This window comes from Dendrobium catenatum, unplaced genomic scaffold, assembly GCF_001605985.2.
Source record: "Dendrobium catenatum unplaced genomic scaffold, ASM160598v2 fragScaff_scaffold_1136, whole genome shotgun sequence".
Lineage (NCBI taxonomy): Eukaryota > Viridiplantae > Streptophyta > Magnoliopsida > Asparagales > Orchidaceae > Dendrobium > Dendrobium catenatum.
This window is the reverse complement of record NW_021319598.1, coordinates 947,243-965,967: the sequence shown is the minus strand read 5'-3', so window position 1 is coordinate 965,967 and position 18,725 is coordinate 947,243. Positions and strand designations below refer to the sequence as shown.

Genomic DNA, 18,725 nt, shown 5'->3' with positions numbered 1-18,725 from the left:
TAAACGAAGTCAAATAACCTTAAAATATATCATACTTTGTTTTTTAAGATTTTATTTGAAAGAGGTTTTTTTATTATTTTATGAAGTAATTTTTTTGAATTTAAAATTTTATACTGAAAAAATTACTTGCTAAAATAATAAAAAAAGCTCTCTGAAATGAAGTTTAAGTTGGTTTTTATTATTCTTATTTTTAAGTTGTCACCCTTAATAAATCGGACGTTCGGGGGACAAAAAATATCTACCTCGCCCCTCTACTTAGGTTATATATACGATCGGGCAGCAACCTCCTTTGTTCTAGAGCAGGCGAGAGATGGCCAAAGCTTTGGTGGCGGCTCGGTTGGGGTTTCGACGGCTCTTCTCCATCTCAGCCTTCACTCCCCCTCCTGCTGCTGCCCCTCCCCCGAAGGCTGACCCTTCGACGAACCTCTTCGTGTCAGGCATGTGTCGATCTCTTCCTTTGCGGTGTTATATGCTGACTCTTCTATGCTTTGTTAGGGTTTCCTAGCATGTGTGAGTGCCAGGGCGCTATGATTCACGAAAAATATCTTTTTGATATTTCTGTAGCTACTCCTGCCATGCTTTCTCTCGAACTTATCTGTTCTTTATTTTTTATTAGTCATCTCCAATGTTATCTCTCTTCATGATCAATTCTCACGAATCTAGGCTATTCATTTTGTGATTCTCTTTAGTTTTGAGGGTAGAGAGTTGGCGTGTGGCTGCTTTTCTAATGGTTCATACACTAAATCTATGAAACGCATGTGATTTGATTAGTAAAGCTGCTGCTTTTGTGATTTAGTAAGTCTGCTCATTCCAAATGGGAATAAGAACTAGGAAGGTCGTGATGGCTATAAGTTTTCTAGGTGTAGATTTGTAAGAATTTCTTTTAACAGTTGGAAAGCTACCAGGTCTCTTGATTTATGCATTTTTGCTATCCCAGCAGTGTTTTATGTTAGAGTTGCGACACTATTGCTGATTAAATGATGATTTTAAGATTATGAATAACTTCGCTTATTAAATTATGATTTTTTTATGGGTTATCATTGTATGATAAGAACGAATGAAGCATTTGCTGTTATGTCTCTTAGTTAGTTTTTTTTTTTTTTTCAATTATCATTTTTTTATCATGCTAATATAAATGTCAAAATAGTGAGAAAATATTGCTGGATATCAGAGCTTCATTACTATTGGAAACATGTTCTACTTTGTAAGAGGGACATGAATACATCTATGCAGCTGTATTAAGCCTTTATTTGTTTGAAGGATAAATGATTTAGTAATACTTGCATATGTACCATTGAATTTTTCTTCATTTATAAAGCTAACATTCACACATTCATGATTTAAATATTTACAAAATGAATATTCATGCATTCAATATAAACTATCTATCCTATGAATTTCTGCGTGACTCAATCAAATCATAACATTTTTTGCAAATCATTGAGTAAAAAAGTTTGTAGTTTTGTTATGTTCTTCAAGATTTGGATGATGGTGGTATAAGTAGAAGTATTTGGGTGATAGTTTTGTAAAATGGAAGATCCAAGCATTACACATGTAAGTGCACCTTAATTTTATTAAGAATGCAGTGAATTGAGCGAATGAGTTTGGTAACCTCTACTTGGTATTATTTCATCCAAGAATTTTTGTTGATATTTTCCTGTCCAATTAATATATATTTTTTTTGTTTGGTATTGTAGGCTCCTCGAGCAACTTGTTTAATTTTCTATTTGAAATTATATGATGTTCCTACTTTATCATTCTAAAAGCCATGCAAGAAAATCCATTTCTGTAGAGTTTTGGTAGAAATGTAAAATAAATACAATATATAGGTTTTCATAAATTAATGAATGTGGATAACTTCCCTAATCTTAGCCCTTGTTGTGGTATTATGTAAGTTGTAGCCTTTAGGCATGTAGCCTGTTCTAAGATTTGAAACCTCAAATACTATTATTTCTGATGGAAAAATGAAATTTAATTCAATATTATGTGCTATTTTGAAGCCATAGGCGGAGGCAATTAAACCTTTATGCTAAGATCTGTTGCAAGTAGATTGCTAACAAAGTTTTTTGGGGATGTTATGTTTATGCATGCTGCTTTAGACCTTTGTCCTAGATAATTTGAACTGACATGGACATGACCGCAAGAATAAAAAATGATTTTTCTAGTAAGTAGAAACTTGAAAAAAAAATACAGGATAACAGAGCTTATATTCCACCTTGTCGAAGTAGCTTATGCAAATATTATAACTTAATTCAAGAAAGTTTGAAGAAGTAACATGGATAATAGTTACAGAATTGTAACCCTGAAGTACAATGAAAGTAATCAAAAGGAAGTACAATGCAAGTAATCAAAAAGAATAATTTCTCTAGGGTAAAATAGTAACAAAGAAAAAAGTTAGGAGTTGTTAATATCCAAGGCATGTTTTTAGAAGCAAATTACCATTTAAAGTTGAACCAAATTTAAAATTGAGAATATTGTTATTAAAAATTGATAAGTCTAGAAATGTATTATGTATAAGAAAATTCTTTTGAAGTGGGGGATGCAAAAATTATTTAGGTAAAAAACACTTTAATGAATGAACAAGTAAATATTGTAATATAGACAATAATTATGAAGAAACTCAAAGTTTGGCAAAAAAATGGTAGTATCCAAAGTTAAAATTTTTCGTGATTTGATAATGTGGTTTAGGTAGGAGTGTAAGTGATCCGAGTTGGCTTGTGAGCTGGCTCGAGCTCGACTCGTTAACGAGCTCATGATTCGAGATTATTGAGCTATGAGTTCAAGATCAGGCTGGCTCAACTTGAAAGCTCGTTAAGCTAATCGATTAAATTAAAATATATTTAACATTTAGTTAAAATTAGAATTTTATAATATCCTTTAATTTTTTTAAATTAGTTCTATATTAAAATAAAAAATCTTAAAAAATTAAAAATTCTAAATTAAAATTAATAAATCGAGCTCAACAATCAAGTCAAGCTCGAGCTTGAGCCTATAAAATTCTTAGCAAGTCGAGCTGGAGCTTGGTAAACGAGCTCTAGTGGAGCTCGAGCTCAGTAAAAACTAAACAAGCTTGGCTCGATTGGGTATATTCTTGACTCAACTCGTTTACATCTTTGTGTTTAGCTATTATGGAGAGAAAGGTGATGTATTCTATAGCAAAGAGATCTATCAATTTTAATCATGTTGAATGCATTGGAAGTGAGCATAGAAGTTTTAGTGAAATATGTTGACATCAAGGAAAGATAACATTGCAAGTTGGAGAATTATTAAATGGGATATTTAAAGTTAGAAATTCTTGAAGGACAAAATTGATTTAATCATAAAACATACTATAAATTGATAAAAAAATTTAAGTTGAGTTATCTTTGAAAAATCTGCTTAATAATAAAGGTTTAGGTCCAAATGAGATACCCAGTAGAAAGTTATGAGAGATTTTATAGAATTTTGGTTAACAAATTTTTAAAAAAGCTCAGACAAAGAACCAAATAAATGGAGATGGTATTTTGGTAACAGTTTTTAAGAATAAAAGGAGATGTATAATATTGTGGTAAATACAATGGAATTTATAAAAAAAGTGGTTAAAAGGCCTGATTTGATATTCCTCCATTGATACTTATACGCTATGTTATATAGAAAAATAATTGGAAACTATGTAATCTTACAACAACAACATCAAGCCTTTATCCCACTACGTGGGGTCAGCTACATGAATCCTTTTTTCTCCATTGTGTCTTATTAAAAGTCAAATTCTCGTTAAATCTAATAAAGAAAGATCATTTCTAATATTTTATAACAAAGTCTTTTTAGGTATGCATCTACCTTTCTTAACATAAGTCAAATTTAATACCTCTACTTTCCTACCGGGTCATCGGAAGGCCGCCATTTTATATGACCAAACCATCTAAAGCGACTCTCTCTAATCTTATTTTCTACTGGAGCTACTCCAGCCTTTTTATGTATATGCTCATTTCGTATCTTTTGACCTCATTTTTGTATGAGGTCACTTTTGACCCCTTTTTGAGCTTTGGATTCTAGATCCCAGGATCTTCCTACTCCCCAGATCTTAGGCTCAATCTAGATCTTGATTCATTCTGAACTCAAAATCTTTGGGTTAAGGACGCAGGTCCTGAAGCCCTTTCTAGATGATTCTTCCATCACCTTAAAACCCAGTCAATTGATATCTGATTTAGGGTCTATCAAGCACAGGTTGATAAGACATGTATCTGAGGTCAACCCTCCAAGTTTGAGCTCAATCCGATGTTTCTAAGCCCAAAAACTAAACTCAGTTCTAAATATTGTAAAACATTCAAATATTTACGGCCTGTGCCATTGGACCCTCCACCTTGTGGAAATTGACCTTGGAACCTTTCCAAAACCCTTTTATCATGTCCATGACCACCTCCCCCATGACATATTGACCAGCAACCTAGACTTTCCTAGACTTAATTTGACCCAGGTTTGACTAGAGGTCAAAAAAGACCAAAATACCATTTAAGGAGATTTTTAGTCTTTTCCCCAAATTTCAACATGTCCAACTCATATCAAACTCCAAATGATCAATGGATCCTAAATGACTTTAGGAACACATTAAACCCAAACTTACTAGTTGGTTTAACCTGGTTGACTAAAATACACTTAATGGATTTAAACATCTATTTTCAACCCAAATGACCTACCCAATGCATGAGATCACTTTCATTGATCTCAAAACACTCATTGAACTTTGTTTGATCCAAACTTAACTCATGGTTTGACCAGGTTGACCAAGTCAACAATGGTTGACCAAATCAACCCTTAACCTACACACTTGTCAAATTCAATCATTCAACCCTTCAAAATTATTTAATTGGACACCCTTCACATGTCCAAAGACTTTCAAGTCAATCCTCTTGGGTTGACTTGGTCAACCCATTTGGAGAGGTCAAAACTCTCTCCAACTTCATGTATTTGTTCAAAGCTTCAACCCCTTGATTCCAAACTCCTTAGGATAATTTCCTACAGCTCCGTTTACCTTCTCCAAGTCTATCCCAGTCATCATTGACTGGTTAATAGGTCAATGAGTCAACAAACGTAGTTCAAGCCCATGGAAAGAGGCCAAATCAAGGCCACATCATCAAGCCACCTTGGCAATCCATGGCTTAGTCTAAAACCTGCTGGATAGTGACTATTTCCTTCCATAAAAGACCTCAAGCTAGCCCCCAAAATCAAACCAAACATTGGTTCATCCAAATGGGGAAAAAGGTGTGGTCCCCTTTCCCATAGACCAAGAAAGGTCACACTCACCACCAACCCTATCCCCTGGCTTTAGGCAGCTTAGGGGACACATGTCATGCATCTAAGACTCCCTTAATTGAATCAAAGCCATCCATTCAAAATCAAGGGATTTAGGAGAGGGGAAACTTGACATAAGAGAGCATTCCCTCTCATATCATCTAAGTCTCAAACTCCAGCAGCCCCTAACCTTTCAAAAGCTCTTCCCATACATTCCAACATTACCCAAGGCCATTCCAAACCTTCCCCCATCATTTCCATCACAAAATCCTTCATTTCATTAAAGAAAGAGAGAGAAAAGTAAAAAATACCTTCTCTCTTCCACAACTCCACATTCAGCCGTCAAAATCCTTTGGGGTCTTCTACAAATTTAAGCGTGGACAATCTACAAGTTCAACAAGCCCAAGATCGCGAAAAATCCACCGGCTAGATTGTAAGATTTCCTTACTCGTAGGTAGAAATAAAAATTGAAACTGCTGAAAATCTATAATGCATGGAGCCTTCAAACTTCAGGCATTGTTAGATTACGTTTCCCTCTATATGTATTTCAAATGTCGTAATTTTTCGTCGAGTATTTTGAAAGATATTGTCATTTGAAGTTTTCTTGACTATTTTGACTCTAGTTCAACCAGAGCCATTCGATCGCGCCTGAAGGTGCGATCGAACGACCTAGATTCGACCATGTCGCCGCGCGGCTTTGGCGGGGTTCGAACCCTTCCGGTTTTCTACAGGACACGTGGTCGAATCTGGACTGTCCGCTGCTCTGCGATCGATCGGGCAGTCCAGGACCGATCCGACGTGTTTAAGTGACCTATGGGGTTCCGCCACATGTCCCACCACGTGTCAGTCGACTGCGGCGGCGGCGCAATCATTGCCGGGGCTCTTTGGAAAGGGAATGTTATTTATTATTTAATAAAATTAAGTTTGAGTTGATTTATCCACTGGATTGTGAGATATTTAAACTTCTTTAAAATGTGTTTTTTGTATTTTTCTTACAATCCAGTAGTCATGTGGAGTTCAAATTTTGGTGAAAGATTATTGGGTATCTTAGACATGTTTAGTAATTTTTATATGGTCAGATACCCAATAGATTACTGTGATGTGAATTTTTAAGGCAAGGGGTCCATTTTGGACTTTAAACTTTGAAAATTTATAACTCCCTAGATGTTTAGTATTATGCTGTGAAATATCTGTCATGTGAATGCATGTGTACCAGGGTTAGACACACCAAGTTTTATGACCATTTGAATTGTAGAGACACCTAGGAAAAATAATTAGGAGAATGTCTAGAAAACTTAAAAATTTCTAGGGAGCTGTACACACACCCAATAGGGGTGAAACTTGAACACAGTATTTTCTAGGGGTGAAAATTTCTAGGGAGCTGTACACCCTTATTGGGTTCGAACGGTCCAGATTCGACCACGTGTCCTGGAGAAAACCAGAAGGGTTCGAACCCCGCCGAAGCCGCGCGGCGACGTGGCCGAATTTGGTTTGTTCGATCGCGCCTTCAGGCACGATCAAACGGCTCTGGTTGAACCAGAGTCAAAATAGTTAAGAAAACTTCAAATGCCAATATCTTTCAAAATACTCGACAAAAAATTACGAAATTTGAAACACAGATAGAGGGCAACGTAATCTAACAATGCATGGAATTTGAAGGCTCCATGCATTGTAGATTTTTTGCAGTTTCAAATTTTATTTCTACATAAGAGTGAGCAAATCTTACAATCTAGCCGGTGAATTTTCGCGATCTTGTGCTAGTTGAACTTGGAGATTGTCCACACTTAAATTGGTAGAAGACCCCAAAGGATTTTGACGGCTGGATCTGGAGTTGTGGAAGAGAGAATGTATTTTTGCCTTTTATCTCTCTTTCTTCAATAGAATGATGGATTTTGTGGTGAAAATGATGGGGAAAGGCTTGGAATGGCCTTGGGGAATGCTGAAATGTATGGGAAGAGCTTTTGGAAGGTTGGAGGTTGCTGGAGTTTGGGACTTAGATGATATGAGAGGGAATGCTCTCTTAGGTTAAGGTTCTCCTCTCCTAAATTCCTTGATTTTGAATAGATGGCTTTGATTCAATTAAGGGATCCTTGGATGCATGACATGTGTCCTCTAAGCTGCATAAAACCAGGGGACAGGGTTGGTGGTGAGTGTGATATCTCTTGGTCCATGGGAAAGGGGACCACACATTTTTCCCCATTTGGATGAACCAATGCTTGGCTTGGTTTAGGGGGCTAGTTTGAGGTCTCTTATGGAAGGAAATAGTCACTATCCAGCAGGTTTGAGCAGGTTTGAGACTAAGCCATGGATTGCTAAGGTGGCTTGATGATGTGACCTTGATTTGACATCTTTCCATGGACTTGAAATAAGTTTGTTGACTCATTAACCTATTGACCAGTCAATGATGACTGAGATAGGCTTGGAGAAGGTAAAGGGAGCTATAGGAAACTATCCTAAGAAGTTTGGAATCAAGGGGTTGAAGCTTTGAGCAAATACATGAAGTTGGAGAGGGTTTTGACCTCTCCAAATGGGTTGACCAAGTCAACCCAAGAGGAGGATTGACTTGAAAGTCTTTGGATATGTAAATGATGTCCAATTAAATAATTTTGAAGGGTTGATTTGATTCAAATGGTTTGAATGATTGAATTTGACAAGTGTGTAGGTTGGTTGATTTGGTTAATCATGGTTGACTTGGTCAATCTGGTCAAATCATGAGTTAAGTTTGGGTCAAACAAGTTCAATGAGTATTTTGAGATCAATGGAAGTGATCCCATGCATTGAGTATGTCATTTGGGTTGAAAATGGATGTTTAAATCCATTAAGGCATTTTGGTCAACCAGGTCAAACCAAAGAGTAAGTTTGGGTTCAATATGTTCCTAAAGTCATTTAGGATTCATCGGTCATTTGGAGTTTGATACGGGTTGTACATGTTGAAATTTGAGGAAAAAGACCAAAAATATCCTTAAAGGGTATTTTGTTTTTTTTTTTGACCCCTAGTCAAACCTGGATCAAAGTGGGTCTTAGAGAGTGTAGGTTGTTGGTCAATATGTCATGGGGGAGGTCATGGACATGATAAAATGATTTTGGAAAGATCCCAAGCTCAATTTCCACAAGGTGGAGGGTCCAATGGCATAGATTGTAAATATCTGAATGTTTTATAACCTTTAGAACTGAGTTTAGTTTCTGGGCTTAGAAATATCGGATTGAGTTCAAACTTGGAGGGTTGACCCCAGAGACATGTCTTATCAACCTGTGATTGATAGACCCTGAATCAGATACCAATTGACTGGGTTTCAAGGTGATGGAAGAATAATCTAGAAAGGGCTTTAGGACCTGAGTCCTTAACCCAAAGATTTTGAGTTTGGAATGAATCAAGATCTAGATTGAGCCTAATGTCTGGGGACTAGGAAGATCCTAGAATCTAGAGTCCAAAGAAACCTAAGGTCCAAAGCTCAGAAAGGGGTCAAAAGTGACCTCATATAAAAATGAGGTCAATAGTATCCTATCTCTAAGGGTAAAGCCACTCATCCACTTGAGCACCCTCATATTATCCATACTTAGTTTTATGCTTCTCTTTTAATGACCAACATTCGGCACCATAAAACATTGCAGACCTCACCACCATCTTATAGAATTTTCCCTTAAGTTTGAGGGGTACTTTTATCGAACAACGAGCCCGATGCATTTCTACACTTCAACCATTCAACTTGAATTCTGCTGATAATATCCCCATCTATTTCACCATCACTCTGAACAATATATCCAAGATATCTAAAACGTGTACTTTTATTAATAACTTGATAGCCCAAAGTCACAATCTCCTCACTAGGTCTATTACTGCTAAAATTACATTCCATATATTCCGTTTTAGATTTACTCAAGCGAAAACCTTTAGACTCTAAGGTTGACCTCCATAATTCAAGTTTACCTTTAAGGCCCCTCTCTTGTTATCATCAACAAAAAGTATACACCAAGGTACATCCTCTTGCAAAGGTCTAGTGAGAACATCCATTACTAAAGCAAAAAGATATGGGCTTAAGGCTGATCCTTGATGTAACCCAACCGAAATAGGAAAATACTTGGTCAAACCACCTTGTGTTTGAACACAAGTAATAGTTCATGCATACATATATTTAATTATTTAAATATAAGTGGTATTAACTCCTTTCAATACTTGGTCAAACCACCTTGTGTTTGAACACAAGTAATAGCTCCTGCATACATATCTTTAATTATTTGAATATAAGTGGTATTAACTCATTTCCTTTCAAGAACTCTCCATAACACTTCTCTAGGAACTTTATCATATGTTTTTTCTAAATCAATAAATATCATATGTAGATCCTATTTATTTTATCTATATTTCTCCATCAAACCTCTTAATAAATATATGGCTTTCATAGTCGACCTGCCCGACATGAATCCAAATTGATTTTGAGAAACATTAGTATCACGCCGCAACCTATGCTCCATAACTGGCTCCCATAGTTTTAAGTATGACACATTAACTTAATTCCTCTATCATTCACACAATCTTGTGCATCACCTTTATTCTTAAAAATAGGAATTAGCACACTCATTCTCCACTCATCTGGCATCTTTTAGTCTTCAAAACAGTATTAAAAAGTTTAGTAAGCCAAGAAATTCCTTCATCTCCTAAGCATTTCCACACCTCTATTGAAATATCATCAGGTCCAATAGCTTTTCCACCCTTCATTTTCTTTAAAGCTTTTTTAACTTCGGTTTTACTAATATGCCGATAAAAACAGAAATCTTTATTTTCATTTAGGGTGCTAAGGTCATTATAGTTAATCGTATTTTCATATTTTTCATTAAAAAATTTAGCAAAATATCTCATCCATTTTTATTGAATATCATCTTCTAAGAATAGTACTTTTTTATCTTCATCCTTAATACACTTCACTTGAACTAAATCCTTACTACTCCTATCTCGTTGTTTGGCTAACTTATACAAATATCTTTCTCCCTCCTTACTATCTAATCTATTATATAAATCACTAAAAGCTAAGGTCTTTGCATCGCATATTGCTTTTTTAGATTCCTTATGTGCCTATTTATATCTTTCTCAATTATCAGTGATTTTATGATTAAACTAATTTTTATAGAAAATCTTGTTTTTAATCTTTTCTTGCACATTTGGATTTCTCTACAAACTATTTTTATTTGATACTCAAAGCACTTCTTTAACAATATTATTAATATCACTAGCCACTTTTTCCCACATAACATTAACATCCTCATGTACATACAAAATCTTAAGATCTAAAATCTTACTCTCAAAAATATTTTTGTTAATATTCTTTAAATGCTTCAATCTAATCCTAGAATAATGTTTTACTTTATTTTTTATTTTCTGCCCATTTATCTTAAAGTCAAAAACTAATAATCGATATTGAGTAAATAAATTTTCACTCGGAATAACTTTACAATCTTTGCAATCTAAATGATCTAATTTTCTAGAGGGTAAACAATTAATTACAATAATCTGGAATTAATGATTTTGTATCCATAATTTCTTGGGTGCTTGCTATTACTGTGTGCCCCCTTCTCTTGAAATCAGTGGCATATACATTAGCAAAATATGACTCACCTTTTTTCATGTTTAGCAAATGCAGCAGCAGCAGTCCACGACTGGTGGCAATCCATGATAATCAATGTTTATAATCAGTGCAGCAATCCTTCTTTTTTTTTTAAAAAAATCAGTGCAACAATCCATGGTAATGGCAATAGGTTCTAATTTGGGTTGGTAAATCCTCCTGCAATTAATACCTCTCATGTTATTTTCCAATATAATTGAACTTTATAGTAACTTTGTAGGAGCGGTCAGCAAAAGATAACTTTGAATAATCAAGCTGATTTTGAAGAATAATTTTAGTGTTAAGTTAGGAAGATCTACTTCAAAGTTTATTTTTTTAATTACTTAGTTGAAAATACTGAAAACAGTAGAAGGGTCATTTACGGTTTTCTTCTTAGAATTTAAATGATGGACTACCACAAGAAGTGATATTGTGATTAAAGGTTAAAAGATGTATCAAAGTTGAAGTTATTAAATATATGTTAATGATCAATGACTAACTTTATATGTATCTGGGAATTGCCCCAAGAGTTTTTTAGTTACAAAATGATTATATAAAGGATTGACATTACGCTTGTATTGATGTTTAGTTGGTATATTTTATATGGGTGGCGGATGTTTGCTAAAAATATCCAACTTGAAATAGCTTTATGCATCCTATTTGTTGATTAGATAGTTTGATGAATGATATCTCATTTGATTTAAGTGAACATTAAGATAGTATAATAATTATTTAGAAGACATGGAGCTTGGCATCGATTAAAGAAAGAACTAGTAAACGATATGTAATTTTTAATGGATGAGAAATTGATAGTTATTAGTCAATTTGAGTATTTTGTGAATGCTCGTGTTGTTGATGTTGAATGAATACCAAAAAATTTATATTGTTTTGTTAAAGCTGCTGTTTGGTTGCTTTCTCTCGTTGAATGGCATTCTTTCCCAAGCTATTCTTTACTATCAAATCAATGATTTTGATTTATGCAAGAAAACACTCTTTTATTAATAATTATGAAACTTATTTAGTGATCTTTGCAAAACATAACAATATGATTCTATTTTCCCATTTGTTTAAAAATAATATTTAAAAAATGATAGCACCTTCTTAAAAATGTTATGCTAGCTTCTTACATCTTGCAATTTTGGTAAAGTTTTTTTTTTTTTTTTGAATTTTGAGCAAATTTAATCATAAAGTCATGGACGCACTCAAATATGCAAGGACTCAAGCTTATGCCCTGTGCACTGAAAGTTGAAGCTCCCAACTGTTAGGTTAAGATAGGTTGCATAATTGTTTTCCATTATGAAAATTATTTTGGGATTAGGGGTTGCAGAGGTTGCTGTGGAGTGGTCTCTTCTGATCTTCTGATATGTGATGAATTCGGTTAGGTTTTTTTTTTGGGATAGGCTTGAATGTTGAAATTTTTTAAAGCGAGATGGGCATTCCAGAAAGCATAGTTTGGTACAGGTTTTTTACTGATTTTGTGGTAGCAAAAAAATCTAACAGAAAGTAATGTCTGTTTGGATGAAAAATTGGACTACTTCGCTGTTCTTTCCAAAATTTGCTTTAGGAATTCTGCTTTTGGGAAAGTAGAATAGAAAATATGAATGCGAAAGCATTTTATTTTAAAATTGTGATAGTGAAAATAAAAAAAGCATTAGGATACCCAAATGGAGCAAAGCTGCTTATAAAATACTTTCTAGCAATAGAAATTTTTATGCTTCCCCACAGTTGCTTTTGAAAGTAATTTTGGCAAATTACTTTACATAAAACGAAGCATTAAAAATACCCATTTCCACCCTGAATATCGAGCAACCATTTTCCTGCAACAAAGCAGTGAAAAGCCTGAACAAACTGACCAACCAACCCTTAGTTGGCTCGGTCATGCCAGACAAAGGGCAAAAGATGCACTACTGAAGTAGCCATCTATTTATGTGAAAGGACTAGGATAAAACCTAAGTTGTTAACAATAGTGGGTAAATGTTGTGATCGCCCAGGTTGCCTTATGAGAATTTCCTTAGCTGTTGAGAAGCTGATATGCCTCTTTGCTCTTGCATCCTTGGAATCTCAGCTGTCTTATAATGGAGTTGCAACATTGACACCTTTTTTTATTAAAATATGATATCATGATAATCAATCCTTAAGAGATGTAAGTTGTTTTTTAAGTGATCATTTTAAAATTGAAGGAAAAATGGGTTTTTTTTTTCAATAGGGACATTAATGCATTTTTGCAGCTCTTCAACATTTATTTGCTTGAAGGATAACTAATTTTATAAGAATGTTTTGAATTGAGTAAAAGGGTTTGATAATCTCTACATATCCACATATATTCTTTCATCTATGAATTATGATTGCCATTATGCATGCTGCAATAGTCCTATTTGTTTTCTTCGGTATAGCAGTTTCCTCTACTCCCTCAAGTTTGCTGTTTGAATTCTATGAAGTTCACAAATTTAAGGTAAAACGTTTAACATCTTTCATTCCAGATATCCAATCAGCCAGCGTGCCTGCTCTTCATTAGAAGTTTTGCAAAAAAGATTGTAAACAAAGTCAATGCTATAAATTTTGATGATGTGGTAATTTGAGTTGGGTGCTACAGAAAAGATGATTTATAACATAGCTAATCTAATTGGAAAGATATTTGGCGATTTTAATCATGTTGGATGTATTAAAAATTAAAATAATTGTGTCTTAGTGAAAGATGAAGACCTTAAATAAGATGATAATACAATTTGGTGAATTATATAATGAGGTTTTAGAGGAAGAAGTTTCCTTGGAGTGTAGGATCATGAAATATACCATGGATTGATCTTAAAAAGACTAAGTAATATTATTTTTGAAGAAGATTCATATTGGTAAAATTTTAGGTCGCAATGAGATAGCAAGGTTAGAGAGTTGTGAGATATCGTAGAAGTGTTGAATCCATTCGAGGTTACTTCAATTTTTTGTTCTTCTGTTGTTTTGATTTTGTTTTGTTTATCATCTTACATAAAATGCAAACATGTTTGATTTTGTATTATATCATTATTGTTATTAAAAACATAACAAAATGATGACGCATCCTAAAGTTTCAAACATATATTATATATATATTTTTGAATATAACATTTTTTTATGCAATCCACTCACACTAGCGCTCTAAATTTATCCTTTTTGGGAAATCCCTTCACACTATCCTAGCCATGAATATGATTCATTAGATATTTTAAATAAAAATGTTAATATAAATAGGATTTAATTAATTTTCATTAATTTAATAGAAACTAAGATTACGATTACAATTCTTTGTCCTGAATCCATTCCACGAGTCAACAAAAAAGCAAGAAGTTCCAAGTGGGCCTTAGTAAATACTTTTGAATAATACCTTATATAGTGGATATCAAATACTTAATTATAGGAATTGAATGTACAGTGAACTTGTAGGAGGGTATAATCAAACCTACCTTATGAATTCAAGCTAATTTTAAAGAATCAATTTATTGTTATTTTAGGAAGATATACTATGCTGTTTATCTTAGTTATAATTGAAATTGTTGGGGAGAAAACTTCTATGTTAATTTTGTTTTGGTAGATTTCAAATGATTGACTACAAGGAGTGATCTTGAGGGTATTGAAGGTAAAAGATGTATTTCAAAGACGAAATTACTAAAGATGTCTTAACGTTCAATGAAATTTAGTAGTGATTGGAAGCGTAAGTGCTTTTGCTCTTGAATTTTTCAAACTAATTGCTCACTACTTGCCATGTATCTTATGCCACTTATTGATGGCGATTGTAGGCATTAGTGCCTTTTTGAGTACTTGTTGTCCTTTATGTTGTAAAGTGTATTTTGGTATTGCTAATATTTTGCTTGGAAGTCGGTGAACTTGAAGTGGAAAGGAGAGTGTTAAGCTTTAAAGACTTTTAAATGCAAACTAATTAAGGATCTTTTCCAAATTAAAATTACTAAAAGTTTCAAATCCAAATTTTCCTACAATTAAAACAAAACACACAAGTTTGTGAAATCTAGGTTTATGTAAATAAAGAATTAACTAATTTTTATTTACAAAATAAAATAATAATATAACTAATTAATTATAAACTTTCTTTAACTAACTTCTTTGAACAATATGACTAAAGAATTACATGCCAATTAAATAAACTTTATTTGTTTTACACTTGTAAGCTAGTTGCAATAATTATTGAGGAATTACTAAAAGTTTCAAATCCAAAATTTCCAACAATTAAAACAAAACACACAAGTTTGTGAAATCTAGGTTTATGTAAATAAAGAATTAACTAATTTTTATTTACAAAATAAAATAGTAATGTAACAAATTAATTATAAACTTTCTTTCACTAACTTCTTTGAACAATATGACTAAAGAATTACATGCCAATTAAATAAACTTTATTTGTTTTACACTTGTAAGCTAGTTGCAATAATTATTGAATGAAATTGCAGGATAAAACAAAACTATAAAACGTATTACAATTTTTATGTGAAATACAAAATCAGCTACCAAAGGCAAATAACACAAAGCATATGTGGTTCGGCATGTGGTGCCTATATTCATAAGGAGAAATAGAGCTTATTCCTTTCTATTAGCTTGCACAAAGATTATAAATCCTTAACATGCTTTAGATTTAGGTTAATCTTCAGAATTAAAGCAAAAATTTATATAAAGATGTAAGGAATAAAATCACCTTAATATCTTTTGAAGAAAATGACAAGGTTGTGAAAATCGGATCGGACAACGAACCGGAAGAAGGATAGGTTCACGGTTCGATCTGTTGAACTAGATGACATAATAAATAATATTATTACTAAAAATTAATAAAAATTAACATAATAATGATGATAATCTAACCTTAAAAACTTTATAATTCTAAGAATTTTGAGGCTAAAAAATAAATAAAATTCTTAAATATATAATATATTACCTAATTTTAAAGTTAAATATAAATAATAATTATTTTTGCATTATATATTTAAATATAAATAATTACTAAATTTAAAGTTAAATATAAATATCTTCAATCTTCGATTTTAATTCATATTTAATAGAAATTTAGTTTATATATAAATATAATATAAATAATTGCTAATTTATGTATAATTTACATTTATAAATCAAGTGCTGGGAATTTACAAAATCACAAAGTTCGAGTTGGCTTGTTATCATCGGCGAGTTCTTGAGCTTATGAAGCAAATTTCAGTTGTTAAATTAACTCAAGTTCCCCGAGGTCAAAATGCCAAAGCCGATTCTCTTGCCAAATTGGCTAAAGAAATGGCGAATTTGGACGACGAATGACCTATATCCAAGTCTGCACAGGGGGCGTACCCAACGCTAACACATACAGTTGCAGTAGTGCATTTCACGAAACAGTCAAGAGACTGAAATGCTTGAATCATTGATCACATATCCATAGACCCAGGAGATGAAATCTCGCAATGCCAGCTGCTAAAAGAATACGAATAGCACTAACCGAACTACCTCAACACGCACAAGTCCTAATAATTACAATTCCCTGTTAGATGATCGAATGAAGACTAGGACTATGGGAGACCAATGATGGCAGGGGGGTCCGCCCACGCATTTACAAACAAGCTACGAGAATCAAACATCACCACGAGATTGGTGGGAAATGCAGGTTGGTTGCATAATGACGCAGAAAGACATCGATTTATCGATTGTAGATACCTGCGTAAAACATTGTTTTATTCTATAAAGCTTCGTACGTTGAAGATAACTAGCAGATTCCACTGCATTAGCACATGCAGTACCCTATAGTGGATATACAATTAGTTGCATTTATGTGGACAAAGTTACATAGGAGGATCACTGTGGGCACCCAATCCATCAAGAATTACGGTCACATGGACTAACAATTGGCCTCACAGAGGCACCACGGCTGGGTAGAGATTTGGTCTGAAAGGTGGATACTGGGAACTTAGAACTGGTGATAAAATGGCTGCATCCTACGAACATCTCATAAGGTATGACTAGTTAGTTAAACGATACCATGTGGGGATGAAGCCCTACACAAAATAAGGCACGAGGCCACGTTGTTTAGATGAATAAGCAACAGTAAGTGTGTACATGTAATCGTTAACAATTTATTCGTTATATCATCTGTTGGACACAGATGATTATAATCACAAACGCTCAACGTCGCACAATGGGTGAGTCACAACATGGCTTTCATAGTCACTGTTCGACTGATAACAAGGGCATTGGCACCGATGTACGAAAAAAGGGAACCTCACCTGGCAGAATCGCCGAGCGAAATGTTTGAAACAAATTCAGAACCAACGGTCATTTATCGGTGGTTTACGAGGCATATAAGGTCTTTCTTTTCTAGTTTCTTCATACGGATTCTGAAGGGGAATAAAGGTAAAATGATGGGTGGTCTGGCTGTTTTCCTTACACAATTACAAATAACACGACCGCTCTACCTCACTACCAACAGTATCCCTGGAAAGGGTATAGATGGTCTCCTCACCCCAAATCAACGAAGCCTTTGACTGGCCCGAATCCAGAAATCCTCCCCGGTGATTGAGAAAGGGGGAGTCAATATCAAGAACGCAACGCCACCGCGGATCTGCAACACTGATACAAGCAGACAGCAAGGCGTCTACAATCTCCAACGCCACGCCACCGAATCTGCAACACTATTGAAAGCAGACAGAAGGCGTGTGATAAGCTTTTCAGAGGAAATGCCGTGCATCTCAAATGAACAATACATGCACAACTACAAATATTTCAAACATACTCCTATACGTGCACCTTAGTTTTGTATACACATAGGTACACAAGGGGTAAGATACAATCTCAACCCGCATGGGCCCTGGCTAGCGTGTTATTGTACACACGTGCGCCTCATGGATGCTATGGCGGTTGACAAGTGAATTCAAGTTTCGAATCCGATCTTCTATACGGATCAATAGAAGTCGACTAGATTCGAACTATCTAACAAAACAGCGTTTGTAGCGACTGGTGTATTTGTTTAAATACATTCTTTTTAGGCCTTCAAGACATAAAAAAATCAAGAAAATTCATGAACAAAGGCATAAAGCCTACGAAACCCGATCCTCTGTCGACAGCCCGATAGAGTTGACAAGGTTTAATCCATAAAATGAAAATGATCCCAAACACCCGATGATGGCCGTGTTGAATGCGAATCTCAACCGGAGGGGTTCACAAATATCTCAAAATTTCACTCATATGCTCTCATCCAGAATCCAAACTCTACAAACTCCAAAATTTCAAGATATTTAAACTGAATCAAATCATCAATACTTAAAGCAAATCCATCCACCCTCCACTACAGTTTGTCGATGGTGGAACAAATTTAAAATTACTTCAGCTCACAAAGAGCGAAAATGCCTAGTCGAAAATATCACTAGGATCCATTCTCAAAACAATCTCCTGCTAGTAAGGACGTGGTGCGTGTCCTCTAACCGGCGGTCTGCCGCCAAATGGCACTGCAGGATAAACGGTTACGACGACCGGGCCCTCTGAACCGAGTGGTTTTGCCGCCAAATGGCACCACGATATACCGGTTATGGCCGAGCCAATACGCTCCTTATTGGCATCAATCCTTGAGATGAATCAATAGGAATATGATCGATAGGGCACAAAAGCCTCTGTCAGCTTAAGTGGATTCAAATTTGTCCCCTTAGACAAACATTCAACCCGGTCTACAAGGTTCCCTTGGACGAAGCAACCCATGGCTGCGACAAGGATCCTTCTGTCAGGTTGGGTCGACTACCTCCTCTGACCTAAGTAGACCAGGGACCACAATGGCCCGGGACGACAGAACCATGGGACTCTTGATCGGGTCCATCATCCCATTCCCCCACACCATCCGCTTTCAAGTGG

General features: G+C 34.7%; 1 protein-coding gene across 1 annotated transcript in view; it reads left to right on the top strand.

The window, feature by feature from the left end:
* Positions 1-249: 249 nt before the first annotated feature.
* LOC110093027 (putative protein TPRXL) overlaps positions 250-18,725 on the top strand; it is a 28,740-nt gene continuing 10,264 nt past the window's right edge. Inside the window, exon 1 of the mRNA XM_020817776.2 lies at positions 250-437. Coding sequence (XP_020673435.1) covers positions 311-437 — 127 coding nt within the window. The 5' untranslated portion in view covers positions 250-310. The remainder of the gene's footprint in view (positions 438-18,725) is intronic.